The 18,995-nt window shown below is 52.9% G+C and overlaps 1 protein-coding gene across 2 annotated transcripts in view; it reads right to left on the bottom strand.

Annotated features, from left to right (window-relative positions):
- Window positions 1-326: 326 nt before the first annotated feature.
- Window positions 327-18,995, bottom strand: part of FRMPD3 (FERM and PDZ domain containing 3) — a 34,483-nt gene continuing 15,814 nt past the window's right edge. For both annotated transcript variants that reach the window (XM_066559227.1, XM_066559228.1), the window contains 3 exons: window positions 12,183-12,327; window positions 7,205-8,020; window positions 327-6,411 (listed from right to left, as the gene is read on the bottom strand). In XM_066559227.1, the coding sequence (XP_066415324.1) occupies window positions 3,569-6,411; window positions 7,205-8,020; window positions 12,183-12,327 (3,804 nt within the window). In that variant the 3' untranslated portion in view covers window positions 327-3,568. The remainder of the gene's footprint in view (window positions 6,412-7,204; window positions 8,021-12,182; window positions 12,328-18,995) is intronic.

The raw sequence follows: 18,995 nt of genomic DNA, 5'->3' as shown, positions 1-18,995 counted from the left end.
CTGAGAGGGATCAGGCAGGGCTTTGTTAAATCACCCCTTTCTCCCCAGCTTTAGGGCAGGAGGGTGTCCCAGCACAGCCACAGTGCCCAGTGCCAGCTGAAGGGGTGACTGCTGCTGCCTTCCCCTTCTGGGGGAGAACTAAACCAGAACAGCTCTCAGCAAAACAAAAGTGATCTTGGCAAGTCAAACAGTTCATTTCAAACCTGTCTGTGATACCTGCATTTCTATAGCAACAAAAATAGGAGGTTTTGCTTACAAACAGTGTCTTGTACATCTAAGAATAGCCACATTTCCACAAAGTTCTTAAAAAAAGACACAAATGCTAGTTTGGATATTAAGATTATTATATTTAATCTTTCTTGTTTGTAAAACAAGACATAAATTTGTGTATAGATATAACATATATTTTTTTTATTTATATATAATATATACAGACAATAAAAAAATTTTCCTCTGTATTAGACTGAGAGATTTATGGAGGAATGATATAGGCATAACGGGGAGCTTTGAAGAAACTCAGAGTTTCATACTAGGTAATTCCCAGGGAAAAGGAAAACACCCTGACAGCCTTCAGCACTGTAACAGGCCTTGCCCATCATGGACTGAAGTCCCAATTGGCTCTTCCACTGGATATTTGCTACATGGTTCTTGAAGTCAGGAGGCTGTGCCCACAGCAGGATGCTCTGTGCCTTGCTGACAGCCACGGGCCAGGGGAGGTTATTGCACTCCGAGGATGCAGTGTTAAAAGCACATTTGTGCATTTCCATAGCTCCTATGGAAGAACGAGACATTTCCAATGTGCATATTTATCAAAAATCATAGAGATGGGAAGCGACTGCTCATCCCCAAGGGCTAGGCCGAGCTGCCTGGCTTGGACAGCTGCCCTCACCCCCTGAGGCCAGGGCTGTGACCAGGGCTGTGCTCTCCTGCCTGGCCAGAGGGCTGTGACAGGGACAGCCACGGGATCCCGGCGGGACACATGAGCTGCAGTGGGTGGCAGGGGGAGGGCAATGCCATGTGTGACCTTGCATTTCTCTCCTTGCTCTCTTTTGGAGGGTGGGTGGCTGCAGGGAAACACCAGTTAAGGCTGTCTCGTTGATTATGTCTATTACTGGACTGGGAGGAGGAGCAGGAGGGGAACCTTGGGGTGGGGAGGAACACAACTAGGAATCATTTTACCATTCACCTAGGAGTGAAAACAAAAACCCCAAAACAATCAAAAACCCCCAACTCCAAGTAAATAGCCACCTCAGAGAACTAAATAATGCTTCTTATGGCAGTCAGCCTGGTGAAGACAGAAGAAGAACCCCAACACCCTGGCAAGGAGGACAGCCCCTGCCTGGCTCACAGTCAGAGCTGATCCAGGGCTCTTCTCTGATGGTCACAGTGAAAAGAAATAGGAGAGGGTTTGGGCTGAGCCTTGGGGGCATGAACCTAACCTCTGGAGAATGGTTTGGAAGTGGTCTCCCCACAGCTACCAGCCCACCTTCTGGCTTGCAGTGGTCAAAGATCAATCAGTCTGGGCTCCTTGCAGGGTCTCCAGCATGGATTCAGCCATCCAGAAGAGGAACACAGAATTGCTTTGGTTGGAAAAGACCTCTAAGATTATTGAGTCCAACCATTCCCCCCAGCACTGCCAAGGGCATCACTAAACCATGTCCCCAAATGGCACAACTAAAGTGACTCCACCACTTCCCTAGGCAGCCTGTTCCAAAACCTGACCACCATCAGTGAAGAAATTTTTCTTACATCCAATCTAAACCTCCCCAGGCACAACATGAAGCCCTTTCCTCTCATCCTGTCTCTTGCTACCTGGGGGAAGAGACCTATCCCCACCTGGCTGCTCCCTCCTGTCAGGAGCTGTGCAGAGCCAGAAGGTCCCCCCTGAGCCTTCTTTTCTCCAGGCTGAGCCCCTTTCCCAGCTCCCTCAGCTGCTCCCCATCAGAATTGTGTTCCAGACCCTTCCCCAGCTCTCTTCCCTTCTCTGGACACACTCCAGCCCCTCAGTGTCTGTCTTGTTGTGAGGGGCCCAGAGCTGGACACAGGATTTGAGGAGTGGCCTCAGCAGTGCCCAGGCAGGGGACAGTCACTGTCCTGGTCCTGCTGGCCCCACCGTGGCTGGGACAGGCCAGGTGCCATTGGCCTCTGGCACACCTGGCTCCTGTTGAGCTGCTGCTGAGCAGCTCCCCCAGGGCCTTTCCCACCAGGCCCTTTCCAGCCCCTCTGCCCCAGCCTGGAGCTGCAGGGCGTTGTTGTGACCCAGGACAGGACCTGGCTGGGCCTCAGCCCATGGAGCCAGCCCGGCCAGATCCCTCTGCAGAGCCTTCCTGCCCTGCAGCACAGCACTGCCACCCAAACTGGTGTCACCTGCAGACTGACTGGGGGTGTCCTCCAAAGGTACTAAACAGGACAGGCCCCAGCACTGAGCCCTGGGGAACAATGCTGGTGATGGCCCCAGCTGGGTTTAACTCCATTCCCCACCACTCTCTGGGGCCCCTCCATCCATCCATCCATTCATCCATCCATCCATCCATCCATCCATCCATCCATCCATCCATCCATCCATCCATCCATCCATCCATCCATCCATCCATCCATCCATATTTCTCCAGGAGAATGCTGAAGAACACAGTGAAGAACACAGTGTTAGATTTTTTACTAAAATCCACAGCCTTTCCCTCACCCACAGAGAGTCACCCTGTCATAGAAGGAAGCCAGGCTGCTCAAGCAGCACCTGCCTTTCCCCTGTGCTGGCTGGGCCTGATCCCCTTGTCCTGTGTGTGCCATGGCATGGCACTCAAGATCATCTGCTCCGTGACCTTCTCAGCACTGAGGTCGGACTGACAGTCCTGTAGTTCTCTGGATTGTCCCCCCTTGCAGGCACTGAGCCCTTGCCTGTGGCACAGGCAGTGCCTGTGCTCAGGACTAGAGCACTGGGGCTGTGAGAGCAGAGCCCAGTAGGGTGCCCCAGCTCTGTGCCAGCGTGATGGCAACCTGCCATAACCTGCTAGGACTGCTTGCCAAGCCCTAGCACAGCAGCAGGGGCTTGCACCCCAGAGATCCCTTCTGCTGCTAATTACGTTGTGTTTGTGGGCCAGGAAGATCCTGGAGGCAGAAGAGTTGTTTACGTGGCAAGACATTGGTTTGGCCCCAGAGTGCCCAAGTGGAGCCAGGAGATCTCAGCTCAGCTCCTGATAGCTCACTGGCCCACCACAAACTGTGACAGAGGTCTGCAGGAGCGAGGCCCAGAACCCCATGGAACCAAACTGGTGTGGAGATGGGGTGCCTGTACCTCCCAAGTACTGTCACCAACGAGCCAGTGTGGGACAACAAGCAGAGAAGATGCTTGAGCCCCTGGACCAGCAGATTGCACAGCTTGTGACAGGGCACAGATTCACCCTTCAAACCCATCACCAACACAACCATGCATTCTGCAGAGATCAAAGAGTGTCTTGGCTACCGCAGACCCCGGTCAGCGTGGGCCTGCAGGCATCGCATCCTCAGCAGACCTGTGAGATGTGAGAGCACGGCCTGGCACACTCTGCCTCCTTGGTCTTCACAGCTGGCTTTACTTATTGATCAGCGTCTTCAGGGAGCGTGTCAGGGTGCTCATGACCGTGGCCACCGTGGCTGACTGGCGGGCGAGCTGCTCCACAGTCTGCTGGTGGCTCAGCGTCCTGGCCGTGGACTCCTCGGCAGCCTTCAGGAGGAAGGTGTAGTTTCTCACCACCTCCTCCACCTTGGTCAGCAGCTCTTGGCGCTGGGACTCGGAGCGCACAACGTACACCAGCCTCACAAAGGTCTCGATGAGGCTGCTTAGCACCTGGAAGCTGCTCGTGATGGCCGAGAGCATGTGGGTGGGACTCTTGTCGACGGCGGCCATGCGGCGGCAGGACGCCCGGAACTCCTTGAACTTGAGGGCCAGCTCCTGCTTGTACTCAGCCAGCTGGGAGATGTACGGTTTGCAGTCCCGCACCTCGGGGCTCAGCACACACTGCCTCAGGATGGTCAGGAGCTCGTTGGTGTCCAGCTGCACCTGCAGAAACCCGTTGGGGAAGCTGTAGGCATGGCCTCGAAGGGTGTTGATCTTTGCCAAGCTCCCCTCAAAACTGGAGGTCCTTAAATCTATCTCCTGGGTCTGGCTCTCATTGGGACTGCTGCAGGCTGTCGCGTCCAGGACCTGAAGAGTCCTGCTCATGACTGGGACCATCTGATTGTCCAGCTTCATTCCCGGGAGTATCTGCATGGGGATGGAATAGGACAGCTCATCCTTCTCGCTCCCGTCATCTGCCACATCGCATTTTCTGTAGTAGAAGCAGTACCGGATGGAGCAGCACTTCTCATCCTCCATGTCTTCATCCCGCAGCTCAGCAGGACTCGGGTACATCTCCTCCTGGACAGAGAACACTGCTGAACCCTTCTGGCTCTTTTTGTCCTGTGCTATCTGGACGTAGGAGGGGTCAGCCACTCCAGAGGCTTCCTGGATTTTGCTCTTCAGAACAGGACAGAGGATGCTGGGCTCAGGCTCTTTCTGGGGGCCTTTCTGCTTGGTTGTGTAGATGTTCTGGTAGACATCAGAGGACAGGGATGTCCTTTCAGTCTTATCTATTTCACTGACACTGTAGCGACGCAAGAGCTTCCTGTAGTGGGGCGCACCCATGCACTCCCCCCGGGAGGTGCACGTTGTCAGACAGGACATGCCGTTCTCTGGGTCTGACCGGTTGTCTCGGGACTCCAAACTTGTGGATCGGATCCGTTTGCCTTTGGAAGGGCTGCTCATGCTGGTCAGCCTTATGGCTTCCACCTGCTTCTGCTCATCTGCAGCTTTATCCCTGCCTCGCCTCTCCAGTTCTGGCACCACCAGCTGGTTGGGTGGTGGCCTCATTCCCCTGCAAATCCGCTTGCAGTCACAGCTGCGCCTTTGCTCCCTGGACATCCCTGGGACTTTCTGCACAGGACTGCTCCTCAGCTGGCAGCTGCAGCGCCCAGGGGCAGGTGGGTGCAGATACTCCTGTGGTGGGAGGTCACCTTTGCTCTTTGGCTTGAGCAGCTCTTCAAGGAACTCCAGCTCGTACTGCTTCACCTTCTGCAGCTGGGCCTGCCGCTCGTCCGTCTCCTTTTTCAGCCGGGTGGGAAATGTTGCAGAGAACAGGTTCCTAAGCCTGAAAGGAGCTTTTGGGGCTTTGGGTTTAGCTGGGACATCAGCATCTTGCTGGGTTACCTCCAGGACTTTCTCTACTTTTTTGGAAGGCACAGTGCTAATCTGCAGGCTCTCAGATCTGGGCACCAGCTGGATTGGCCCTTTGGCTTCCTCACTGGTGCTCCTGAAAGTGCTACCAGGTGATGGAGAGTGCACATTGCTGCTCTCAGCTTTTAAGATTTTGGCTGAGCTTTCCTGTTGTATTTTCTGTCCTTGGTTTGAAGGAGCTGAGTGTTTCTGCAAGATGAGGCTTGTGGCTTCCCCACCTGCCTTCTGACCTGTCTCTCCACTCACAGCTTTTCCTGCAGCGTCTCTACTCACTTTTTGCTGGTAGCTTTTAGAGGCAAAAGTCTTACTGGGCATCATTTCCTCGCCTGCTGAGGTGAGGTGGAAAGCTTCAGCCTGACTGCCAGGAGCTTCCTTAGGACTTGGAGAAACTTCACAGTGCTGCTGTGGAGAGATCTGCTGCTGCTGCTGCTGACAGTTACACAATGTCTCTGCAGTTTGTGGACCTCCTTTAAGTGTCAAGGACTTGCTGCTGGTACCATTCATGTTCTGGTCTTCTTTTAAGGCTGATACCACTTGGGGAGCTGAGGCTTTTGCATTTGCCACCTGCTGCAGAGCAGCTGAAACGATGGCTGAAGTTACACTGCTCTTCTGGTCCAGAAGCAGCTTGGAGCTTGGCTGCACCTCTTTGGGCATCTTCTCTTGTAGATCCTGTGCCTGCTCCCTGCTCGGGGCTGCTGTGGCATGCAGAGATACCTCAGAGGCAGCTTTTGTGTGACCTGCAGCTTTGCACTCAGAGCTTGGCACGGCAGCCCCCTTGCTCTGCTCACTGAGCTGGGGGCTCAGCCCTGGCTGGGCAGCCGAGGTGCAGCTCTGCTCCCTGGGCTGCTGCTCCTGCTTGCTCTTGCAGTTGGTAAGGCTGGGACTTTGGGTGGAGAAGGCTGGCTTCAGTGAGGGGTCCTGGCGGCTCAGGGGGTAGGGAGAGGTGAGAACAGCCTGGGCAGCACAGCTCTGGATTCGGAAAGGCAAGTCCTTCCTGGCCAGGAGGTTTTCTTTGTTGATGTGTTGGGTGAGGAAGTAGGCTGCGTTCTGGTGCTGCTTCATGGCAGAGACCATCTCCGAGACATCGGTCAGCTCTGAGGAGTTTGTCTCGTGGCCAGAGTCCAAGGATGACTCAGGAGTGATGGCAGCCAGGACAATAAGACCTGAGAAGGGACACAAAGAAAACCCCACAACAACCCTCACACCACAGTGCTGTGTGGAGGAGAGGGGAACTCCTTGTGGCAGGAGGCTCCCAGGAATGCAGGGCACATTGGAGAAACTTCTGTGACTTCTCACAACTAAGAGTTAAGGCTTGTAAGGGAAATCACTTGGTCAGCATTGAGCTGGCTTGATAGCTCAATTCAGCAAGAGCTTCTGGCCCAGGAAAAGATCCTGTGAAGCTTTCCATTGTTGGTGGTAGCAGAGCTATAGGGATGTGTCTGGCACAAGAAGGAAAATTGGGCAACAGGTGCTCTGCCACAGTGAGTAGGGCAACCAAGGTGGGAAGAGGGACAAAGGATTGTGCTGCCAGCAGGCTGGTCCCAGAGTCACCCATCTGGCAGCAGGTTTGCCTTGTGAAGGGCTCACACACTGCAAAACCTGGGTGGGAACCTGCAGAGACCGATGGCCAAAGGTCCCAGCTGAGGGGGTCACAGAGGGGAGGAACTCAGAGTGCTGGCTGGTTAGGGACCCGCCCCAGCATCGTGGCATATGGCAGATTTGGGACAAACCAAGAGACTCCTTCAGCCTCTGCCAGGGAGAGGAGTCCCACCTCAGCTTCTCAGAAATCTTCTGAGCAGCAGCTTGGCTGCTCCTGCTACAGCCTGCTGCCACAATCTAGTTTTTACTAGAAGCTGCTTCAAAGTCACTTATAGGATAGGGGGAGACTACAGGGAAGAATGTACAGTAGGAAAGAAAGGCTATAGGGCAAAAGGGGAGTCACAGCCACTAAAATACCTGCTGTCTGCTGTGGTGGGGGATGTGGACAATCCTCTGAAGCAGCCAGGGCTTCCAGCGCCTGCAGGGTGGACACCAGGGCATCGTCCAGCTCCTGGGCGTGGTCTCGGACGGTCCGTGGCTGCACGCTGTCGATCAGGGTGACCGGGATCTCGTCGTAGAGGATGCCACAGAGGTGCCGGCCCTGCTCCTGGCTCTGGGCAGCTGCCCGGCGCTTGGGGTCGTCCTCGTCGGAGCTGTTGTCTCGGAAGCCAGGAGGGGGAGCGGCGATGGCGGGGAGCAGGGATGTTGTCTCGTCTTCTTCCTCGTCATTCCCGGGAGGGGGAAGCGACATCAAGTCCACGGTGGTGTCGCGGGTGCTGCCGGGCTTGCCCGCCGTGCCCGAGGCCAGCCGGCTCCTGATCTTGGCTTGGCAGGACTCGCAGTACAGGTGGGCGCTGTCGCTGCGCAGGTGCGTGTCTATGGTGTGTGCCCTGGCCCTGCTGCCCTGCCTCTCCTGCTCAAGGCCAGCCGGGTCGAACTCCTTGGCTGCCCCGTTGTAGCCTTGGCCAGAGCTTTTGGAAGTGGGGTCAGATTTGGTCCTGGGACGAGTTTCCTCAAAAAAGATCAGGTTTTCATTGATATCCGTGGCGCTCTCCCTCTCCTTCCTCTGCTCTCGCATGTGCAGGTAGCAGAAGCGGATGAGCTCCGAGTCCCTGCTGGCAGCAGCCCCGGCTGCTCCGGGGACAGTGGCAGAGCCACCCACCAGCCCATTCTCCTTCTTTCCCAGGTGCCCTGCCGTGGCAGGCCGCTGGAAGTTGTGTGCGTTGATGTAATCTAAACCAAAACCACAACAGGCACGTTAGCAGCAGCACCCAGTGAGGGGAAAACAGCTGGGGAAGCTCCTGCCCACCCTGGAGAAACATCCCTGTGCTCTCTGCCCTCCAGGGGGACACCCACGCTCCCTGCAGCACAGCCAGGCCACCTGGATGGCCTTTGGAAAACCTGCTGGGCCTGGCTGCCAGGAATGAGGGTAGGAGAAATGTCCTGCACCACAGAAGGAGTTGGAAGGGACATTTCAAGGCCATCTGGTGCAATCCCCCTGCAGTGAGCAGGGACACCAACTAGATTGGGTTGCTCAGAGCCATGTCCAACATTGAAGGAAACCTTGAATGTTCCTGTGCCTACACCTCACCACCCTCATCAGAAAACCCTTCCTCCTTGTATCTAATCTGAATCTACTCTCTTTCAATTTAAAACCACTGCCCCTTGTCCTATAGCTACAAGCCCTATTAAAAAGCCTCCCTGAAGCCTTCTCTTCTCAAGACTAAAACCTCCAACTCTTTCACCTAGGAGAGGTGCTCCAGCACTCTGATCATCTTCATGGCCTCCTCTGGACTCGCTCCAAGACCTCCATGTCCTTCCTGTGCTGGGGACCCCAGAGCTGGAGGCAGCACTGCAGGTGGGGTCTGACCAGAGTGGAGCAGAGGGGCAGAATCCCCTCCCTTGACCTGCTGGTCATGCTGCTTTTTGGGCAGCCCAGGACACTCTTGGCTTTCTGGGCTGTGAGTGCACATGGCTGGGTCCTGTCCAGCCTCTCATCCCTCAGCATCCCCCAGTCCTCCTCTGCAGGGCTGCTCTCCATCTGTTCATCCCCCATCCTGGATCAATACTGGGGGTGCCCTGCCCCAGGTACAGCACTTCGTACTTGGCCTTGTTGAACCTCATGAGATTCCCACTGGAGCTTGTCCAGGTCCCTGTGGATGTCATCCATCCTTCAGGACTTCAACCAAACCACCTCATCTTGGTGTCATCTGCAAACTTGCTGAGGGTGCTCTCAATCCACTGTGTCCTTGATGAGCACATGAAACAGTTCTGGTCCCAGGACAGGTCCCTGAGCTCGATCCCTCTGCTGGGGGCAGGGTGAGCAGAGCCAGAGGAGGGCTGGCCAGCACAGCTGGCCCTGGGCACAGGGATGTGGGTGCTCATCACTGACCCACCAGCTGTGTCCAGAGGGCAGCAGGAGCAGCCCAGCTGCTCCAACAAGGAGCTCCAGCCTCAGCCTGCCAGCTCACATGTAATATGGCAAGAAGCAATTGTTGCCATTTTTGGGTAATGTTGGCCACACCAAGCACTGTTCATCAGGAGACTACTAAAAGTGGAGTAATATTGCCTTTTGGGGAGACATCCACTGTAGTTTGGCTGTGTTCCAGTGACAGGAACAGCCCCTTGTCCCTCACTGCCTGTGATCCATGTGCTATTTCTATCAGGCTGACAGCTACTGGATCAGGCTGGCTATAACAGAGGCTGCTGCTCTTGCTGTTAAGCATCTCCCAGTGACAGCCTCCCCTTGTTCCCTTGTGCGGGGAAAGTGCTGAAATAATACTTGAATTTCTGGCCAGAGGTCCATCCCTCAGGAGGGGAATCTGTCTGCATTGCAGGTTGGATTGTGCAGCTGTGCTGAGAGCCAGGGGATGCAGGTTCTGTCTGACCAAGGGGAAATTAAATCAAATAAATCCTAATTAAATTCATTAGCTCGACAAATTGGACAATTTGTCTCCCCAAACACATGTTTGTATTATACTGTTCATCACCTGCAATGCTAAAATCCCAATAAAAATAAAATCTCTTTGATGCCTGGCCATGGCAGCGCTCAGAAATGACAGCTGGGAGAGGGAGCACAAGGCTGCCAGAGCTGTGTGGGCTCTAGGAGGGTGGCAAAGGATGAGGCAGAGGCTTCCTGGCTGCCCATGCCAAGCCAAGGCCTGCTGCTGAATGGGGCCAAACCCCAGAAATCCAAAATCCAGCTGCTGCATGCTCAGGAAGGAGAGAACTGCCTGACAAGGAGCTGAGAGAGCAGCTAAGGGCACAGAGCTGGTGATGGCTGAGGGTGAGAGTGGGGAGAAGAAGGGACAGGGAGCTGAATCACCTGGGTAGCTCCAGCAGGGCACAGTGGAGGGCAAGGCTGTGGCATATTGGCTCCACAGGGAAATGCAGAGATGGATCTCACTGACAACATTCAGACAGCATGTGCATTTCTAAAAATGTCTGCTGTTCAGCAGGAGGCTCTAATGGGCCTCAGGGAAGATGGATGTGCTCCTCTTCTAGGTAAAAGCATGGGCCAAGGCTTGATTTTTACATTTAAGATTCTGGCACAGTATGCCTGCAGCCTGGGAAGTCTGGACTAACTTAATTCATCCCAGTGGGGCTCTCTCCTGCAAGGATGTGCTAATGATCAGCATCCCTGCTCCCTGCGATCCACCCAGCTCTGACAGCTCAGCCTGCAGCCCTGAGGAGAGCAGAATGTGAGCAGACTGTTTGCCCAACACACCCTAAACCCACTCCTGCTGAAGGGTGGCTGGGCTGAGTGCCCTGGGTCTGCAAGGGACCTGCTCCACTCCATGGGTCACAGAGGTTTTCAGTGCACACAGGAGCATGGGCCAGGCCACCCAGAGAGGGCTGGCACAGACCCACTGCTGTCCTACCACGCTGTGAGTCCCTCTCACACTCACTCCCACCCCTGCAGGGTTACATTGGTTATTTGAGACTATCAAGAGCAGGGCAAGACCTACAACTCTTTTTGGCAGAGGTTTGGATGAAGACCCTGAAGAGAAATCTCAGGAAAAAATTCTGGCTGTTGTCACAGTAGCTAGAATGTGGAAAACACCACCTGCACGTGCTGAGCCATCCCCAGAGAGGCCAGGAACTGTGGGTGCTGCCAGCCTCCTGCCAAGCCCATGGGTGTGGGGTGCTCTCCCCTTCTCTGACTCCCCACAGCCACATGTCCCTGTGTCCCTGTGGCCCATGTCAGGGTGGCAGAAGCCAGGGAAGGAGCACTCTGATGGCAGCTAAACCAGCTCAGTTGCAAACATCCTCTGCTCACAGCAAAACGTGATTAAATCCATAGGGCAACCAGGGCCCAGTGAAGCTGTCAGTCAGGGGCACAGAGGAAGAAAGGAGAGGAAACTGCTTGTACTTACACCAAAATCACCTGCCAGGCCTGTTGTGGATTCACTGAGGTTGCTGCAGATGCTTTTCTGATCCCTCTTGTGAGTGTGTCCTCCCACAGGTGCCAAATCCATGCCTGGGTGCCTTCCTCAAAGGCACCAAGTGCTTTCCCAAGGACCCTCTGCACTCCTCCCACCTCCCCAAGCCAGGCCCATCTTGAGAAGGGAGGTTTGACACTGGCAGCTAAACTGAGCACTTGTCCCAGCCCTCTGGAGCTGCAGTGTCACTTGGGAGGTCTGGGAGTGACCTTGGGTTGGTATTTTGCCCATCTCCAGTCACTAAACCATATTTTATATTTCCTATACAAAATGTATTGGATGTGAACAGCAGCATGTGGTTCATGGTTGGCTCTTGTTTGAAATCACTCTTGAGAATCATTGCTCTTTTTGGAGGGTGACTCACACCTGCAATCCATCCTCAGGGGACAGCATTGGTGCCTGCTGGGACAGAAGCTCCTGCTGTGTCCAGAACAGCCTCCTCCTCCCTGAAAAGCTGGGACAGCCAAGCTGCATTCCTGATTTGGGAAATCAGCAGAGCAGCCACGCTCACAGGGCTGCCCCTGAGGCTCAGAGCCCCAGGCTGGGGGCAGCAGTGTCAGAGGCAGCAGGAATGCAGCCCCTGAGCTCACACACTCGGGTGGGAGCAGGATGCCAGCCAGGGAATGCACAGGCTGCTCTGTGAGCCCCAGCATGTGGCTGGCAGCCTTACAGGTCTCCTCTAACAGCACCTCCTGGAGCTGCTCCAGGAGCTGCCAGCACAGCTCATGGGGAGTGTTTAGGGCCTGAGCTGACACCACAAGGCATTTTGGCTGACCCAAAATGAGCACCTGTCTCCCTGCTCCTTATTTTCTGGTTAAATAAGGAGTCTGCTGCTTCTCCAGGTGGAGCTGTCAGAGAAAGCCTTTCCCTTCCTGATGCTGCAGAGTGCTGAGCACAGGGAGGGCAGGAGGCTGGGCAAGGGGCTGGCACAGAAAGCAGAGGCTGAAACGTACCTGCCTTGATAATCTGAGGTGGGGGTGGCTGGCTGGGGGCCCTGGACAGGATCATCTTCTTGGAGTCCACCAGGAGCCGGCAGTAGCCCGCGATGAGGCAGGCGAAGTTGGTGGCTTCAGGCCACTCCATCAGCAACACCAGGGGCTGCAAGGCAGGAGGGGCACAGAGAGTGAGGGCCCCTGGCTCAGCTGATGGGCACAGAGCTGCTCAGGGCTCTGCTGGGCCCTGCACTGGTGGAACTGGTGAGCTGCTGGTGCTGCCAGCACTGCCAGGTGAAACCAGCCAGCTGCACAGCCTGGCTCCAGCTCACCCAGCTGAGCACAGGAGAGTGCCTGGCTGCAGCTGTGACTCCTGCTTGCTCAGGGACCCACACCAATGTCCTTCTGATCCTTTGTGTGCATATCAGTGCTCTGAGCCCACCTGCAAGCACCTGTTCAACCATCAGGGCCTTGGGAGTCTCCAGAGCTGTCAGAACCCCTCTTTCATTGCAGGCACTGTGTTTCCCTGCCATAAATTAAAATATCTGCTTCCAGCAAGATGCCAAAAGGGCCAAACCCCATTACAGGTTCCCCCAGCTACTACTCTGAGACTGTGGATCTTATTTAAACCTAACCCTTTGGAAAATTAAATTTGTGCTTAGGAGCAGATGGTGCCTTCCCTTTTAGGAGAGCATTTATTTGCATGCTAAAAAAGATCTTTGCTTGAAAGAGAAATAAAACTCAGACATGATCTGTGTGACACATATAACCCCACAGCACAATTAGCAGCAGACAGTGTGACTCCCAGTTCCCAGATTGTCCCAAGGAGAAGATCAGCTTGCCAGGGATGCTTTTGGGAGGGGATTCACTGTTACCCACCCAAGTGAGGTCCTGGGCACTGCTGGGAGCAGCCTGGGCAGAGCAGCCCCTGTCAGCACAGCTCACCTGGGAGGTCCTTGCTCCATCTGAGCCCCCAGCACTGCTCAGGACAGACCCATGAGATGGGAAAAATTGACAAGTGCCTTCAACAGTTATGGCAAATGCAGCTCCTGCCCTCACCCACCCCTTGCACAAAGCACCTCCAGGTACTGGGGATATCTGAGCCAGCTGGGGATGCTGAACTGCTGCTCTCTCAGGCTGCCTGTCCTGCCACACTCAGCCTCTTGCACACTGAGAGCCGTCCAGGACTCAGAACAACTCATTTACCACATTCAGGGAACACCAAGGCTGTTTTACAAAATGCTTGAGCCTACACAGTGTGAAAAGCATTTAAGCTATTTTGGTTTTCTTGTTTTATAACCACAAGAGGTTCCTGGTACCCACTGGCCAGTTTTGTGCTCTGCTTATTATTTTCTTCTGTAAGCCACCAAGCCAATTCTGGCACAGCAAGGCCCACCTTAGGTCAGTGTCATGCTCTGGACCATAAAGTGCAACAAATTTGGGTGTGAAGCCATCAACATGAGATCCCCAAGCCATGCCAGCCCCTGGCAGATTTCTCCCAGGGCCAGGGTAAAGAAGTTCCCTCTTTGGCTGCTGTGCAGGAAGATAAAGGGAAAGAAATAACTTGATGTGGAGGAGAAGCAGCCTGACAAGCGAACGTGCTCTGCTGAGAGGCTCTGCCCCTGCCTGCTTGACAAGGCTCTTTCTGAATCTTGGAAAATAAACCTGAGATGACACAGATCAAAGGGGAAGTACCAAACCAGAGAGAGAGAGGAGTGAAGAGGTTCTCAACATAGCTCAGAGGAGGCAGGCATGCAGTGGTGGGGGGTGACACCTCTTAGCCCAGCTCCAGTCTTGACATAAGTGATGAAAGGAAACCATGTGTTCTGTGTATGAAGCATCCTTAAAACAAGTGGCTTCTACATAGGGCTAAGCCCTCCTGGATTTTTCAAGCCATCTGTTGAATGAGGACATATTTGTGCATTTCTCCTGCTCTGCTCTGCAGGGTTTGGAGTGCCAGCAGCAAGGCAGGGAGCAAATCCCAGTGGGAGGGAGGCAGTGGCTGATGAACACCCACTGCTGGGAGATTAAACCAAGAGGCCAAGGTGGGCTGAGAGTCCCCCTCCAAAAGGAGAATCAGGGGATAGTTTCCACCATCTGTGAATCCCACCAGGGCACAGTGGCACAGGGCTGTGAACCTTCACTGCCCCCATGTCAGTGCTCACCCTGCAGCCCCAGGGCAGCCCCAGTGCCCCAGCTGGTGACCAGCATCTCCAGGACCCATTTCCATCTTTCCATATATCCCAGCTGGTGACCAGCATCTCCAGGACCCATTTCCATCTTTCCATATTTCCATCTTGGCTCAGCTGCCTCTGCCTCAGGATGCTCCCACCCATCCAGAGATGGGACTGCAGGTTCTTGCTGGCAGGACACAGCCCCTGGATCAGTCCTCATGAAGGGTGACAGGACTGGGATACAACAACCCTGACTGATGTTTCTGGACTACAAATGAAACACCAGGGTGCTGTGAGCTCCCTACCAGTTCTCCAAGCAAGTCCAGCCTCCAGAATGGCTTCCAGCAATAAATGCATGGCATGCAAGGCTTAACTGTGGCACTCTGCCTTGAAAAGGAGGAATCTTAAACCTGATTAATGTTACAGTTTGGAAAAGATTACTCTGATATACTGGCAGGGAAGCTGTGTGAGGTTTCTTCAATTGTCAAGCATTTAAATATTGTTATTGGGGATTAAATCACTTCAGGTGCAGCTTGGAGCCATTCAGCTGTGCTGTGGATGTGTCATCTCCCCACGGCCTGGGAGCCCACAGTGCCTGGGTGTTGTCCTGTTTTTTTAAGTTCTTCTAAGCCTTCTGATGTTTACATTTTCATAACAAACTTCCTCACACACTTTCTGTAAATAACTTATTGTTTTGCATTCCTTTATGGAGGAGGAGAAATTTGATGGATTGTTGGTTTGTCCAGTGTCATTGGAGAGGTGGCACTGTCACCCTCCAATTCACTGTCACTTTTGGAAATCTGTAAATGCTGGAGTCAGAAATTAAACTTTCCCTCTTTTTTACCTTGGAAAGTCCAGTGTCCACGTTGTTTTATTTCATGTCCTAGAGCAACACCTGGGTCTGTGTCCTGCTCATGGGTTAGGAGCTTTTACAAAGGCACTGATTGTTGCTTATAGGACATGAAAGAACACAAGCACACACCGCTGTTCTCAAGGTGAAGAAAAAAGGGCAGTTTATTTTCTCCAACATTTATAGTTTTCTAAGAGTGACAGTGGAATGGAGGGTGACAGTGCCACCTCTCCAATGACACTGGACAAACCAACAGTCCATCAACTTTCTCTTTCTCTATAAAGGAATGCAAAACAATGAGTTATTTACAGAAAGTGTGTGAGAAAGTTTGCTACAAGAATGTTAACATCAGAAGGCTTAGAAAATCTTAAAAAATCAAAGCAACAACTGATGGTGAGCAAAGCTACTGCAGTCAGGCTGTGCATCTCCCCTGGCCCTGCTGGCTCCTCTGCTGCTCACTGACAGAGTTCTGGCATAGGATCTCAGCCCTTGCCACATGGGGTTATGACTGATTCTCTTTCTTCCACACTATTAAGTAGTTTTGCTGAGATTGCAACAGCTCAGCTGCCTTTGGCATGTCCACCCTGCTGCCACATCCCCCTGAGAGTGGCCAGCAGATCTGGAAGTGATTTATGGGGTCAAGAGGCAAAGAGACAACATGATTGCAGCAGCCCTGTTCCCCTGGGACATGATTCCACAAAGAGGAGGTGCCAGGGCTGGCAGCTGTTAATAATGGAGGTGTTATTTTTAGGCATTGGCACCCTTGGCCACCCTGTTCCATGTGGGCAAAGCAAACGAGATCATTTGGAGACAGCCAGGCACAGGTGAGCTGAGCAAGTATTGACTTTGTGAGCAGGTGCACCAAGCACTTCCAGCTCAGGGTGCTGAGGGCTTTAGATGGCAAATTCAGGGCAGCTTTGTGGGGAGCTGCTCTAAATGAGAACAACCATGAAGAACTGCAGTCTGTGCTTTGGATTTCCTTGGCTTATGGCAAATGGGATTCACCTCCTTTCCCTTAGAAACATCCTGCAAGAGGCAGTGAGGGCTCCTGCCTGAGGTCAGGACTGCAGGGCTGGGGTTTATTGTGTTTATTATCCCTGTGTATCTCCCTGCAGTTTTCTCAACTTGCTGCTCAATCTCAACCAAACCCAACAAAAAGGCAGCAACCTGGAGGAGCATGAATCTTCCTAAGTTTCCTAAACCCAGGGGTGCAGTAGGGCAGAGACTTGTGAGAGCAGCTGGAAGGCAGGGAGGGATGCAGCAGGGGCAAGAGCAGTGCTGTTCCCCTGAGCCCTGCTCAGCAGCACCATGGCCACAAGGTGCAGAGCCCTCTGTCCCAGCTGCTGATCAGGAGATGATGTTGATCACTGATGGGGAACAGCTTATTGTTCCAGACTGCAAGGCAAGGTGTATTCTATTACCATCTGTATGGCAGCTGGCTTCTGTTCAGTGGGCAGTTTGCCTTATCTCTTCCACAATCACTCCTCCCTCTGGGGGACACCTGCTGATAACAGCCATTGAATGTCCCTGCATGGCTGATAAGAGCTACAGCATCCCATTGGGAGATGTGAGCCCAGGGGGAGGAGGCAAGCATTCCTACCTGGATATAATCTGGAGATTCTGGAACACCAGCACAGCTTCTGCACTGGATTCCCCAGAGGAACAGCAGCTGCCTCTCCTTCCCCTCGATCTTCAGAGGCAGAATCCATCCTTCTCTACAGGATCCCTGCTCCAGCAGAGCCACTCCTGACACTGCAGGAGGGCTGAGCCACAATTCCAATGGCACTGCTGCCAGCACCCTGACCCACAGGGTGTCAGGCTGGGTTCTGACTCTGGCAGTGTTGGTTTAGTTTACTGCATTGTTTATCTTTTTATTTTCTTCCCTATTAAAGAACTGATATTTCCTGCTCCCATTTTTTTTTTTTTGCCTGAGAGCCCCTTAATTTAAAATTTATAGCAATTTGGAGGGAGGGGGGTTCATTTTCTCCATTTCAGGGAAGGCTCCTGCCTTCCTTAGCTGGCACCTGTCTTTCCAAACCAAGACACTTATCAACCTGGATAACCCCTGGCTGTCCTCCCACTAGGCTCCTCTGGCCTGCCTCATGCCCCCCAGCCCATCCTCTTCCTCATTCTCACAGGCACAGTCTTCCTGCTCCAGCTCCTCAGCAGCCCCCAGGGCTCTGCTTCCTTGGGGGGGCAAAGTAGAAATGCCTGTCTGTGTTTTGTCAGCACAGCAGCACCTTTAGGATGAAAACTCCAAGTTTTACACAGAAGCAAACTTACTGGGATAATCCTACTGCTCTAAAAACTGGCCAAACATCAGATTCCCAGGTAAAGGTTCATCTCTGACCTGTAATGTGCCAACATGTAAGGGAGGAAATTTTCACAAGGATGCTCTTCCTAGATCTAAATGTGTAACACCAGCCTGAAATTACTGATGGTTTGATCTTTCATGCATAATGGTTTCCTAGATTTTCTAGGCCTCATGAGGGAAGGACACCTTTTCACTCAAAGTTTCCTGCTTGACAACCAGTGTCTCTGTGAAGTAAAACAAAATTGGTCTATACTGGATAGAAGAAATTACTTTTACATTAGCTTATTAATGATAAAGTGATTTTTCTATAATGCCCTGCTTTTAAATAAGATCTCAGTGTCCTTCTGGAGGGTATTTTCTTGCTCAAACAAAGGTCTGTAGGAAATTTTCTAGCCAGGGTTATGCTAGATGAATTTAACAGTCCTCATACTGAAATTAATTTATGACCCAATCTATTCATACTATAACCCCTAAGATGATATGCATTTCCTTTTAATCTCCCCCCTTTATCATGTACTTTGGGTCCTACCCTGCTTCCTTTAATGCACTGCAGCAGAAAGATGGGAGATGAATTTACATAATTCATGTTCCTTGGTTTACTTGAGGTGCACTGCCAAGTTTTTATTTAATAATACAGGCACCTGGGCCTAATGAGGCAGCAGTCAATTTTTCACTTCTACTTTGACCTTTCCTTCTCTCCCCTGCAGCATTATTAACTCAGCTCTATCAATACCAGGCTGCTTGTGACTAGGACCCCCATTTCCCACTTGCTGATCAGTAAGGGCACTGCCTTGGTTAGACCTGCAGCTCTCCTTCCTTAGAGGGTTGCATTTTTTGGTTAGGTTTGGGGCTTTTTTTTTTTTTTTTAATGAACAAAATCAAATTTGGCTTTACAGGCTTGGAAACCCATGCTCTCCACATGTTGTCTGCAGCTCCTGTTTCTGGCTGGCTCCTCTCCTGGGTGCCTGCAGGCAGAGCTCTGGGTGGTGCTGGAGCTGGGAAGTGCTGAGTTTTGCATCCCAGTGCAAAAAACCCATTCCTCTGCTTTTCATCCCGTTCCCTTGCTTTATATTCCATTCCTCTGCTTTTCATCCCACTGCAAGCAGGGATCTGTGTCTGCCCCTCCCACCCAGGTACTGAGCCAAAGGAAATCTCAATCCCTCCCTCTCTCCCATGAGATGGTGATGGCCTTTCAGAATGGTTTCATGCAAATAAAGATTAATTCAGTGTAAGGAATCAGAGCTGCAGGCCCATTGTCACTCCAAAGCTCGCTCTTCTTGTAGGAGAAATCCCAGGGGCTTCAGTCCTGCAGGAGCAGGAGGAAGGTCAGCCTGGACTGCCCTGGTGACTTTGATGTGGCTCCCCACTGTTTTCACACTGGGGTTTGGCAAACACAATCAGGTACTGGCCTCAGCAGCACAGCCCATCCCTGCTGTGATCAGCCCAGGGAGCACAGCCAGGCTTGGGGCTGGCTCAGAGGGCTCATCATCCATCAC

Source organism: Molothrus aeneus, chromosome 14 (genome assembly GCF_037042795.1).
Source record: "Molothrus aeneus isolate 106 chromosome 14, BPBGC_Maene_1.0, whole genome shotgun sequence".
Lineage (NCBI taxonomy): Eukaryota > Metazoa > Chordata > Aves > Passeriformes > Icteridae > Molothrus > Molothrus aeneus.
This window is presented reverse-complemented; position numbering and strand designations above follow the sequence as displayed.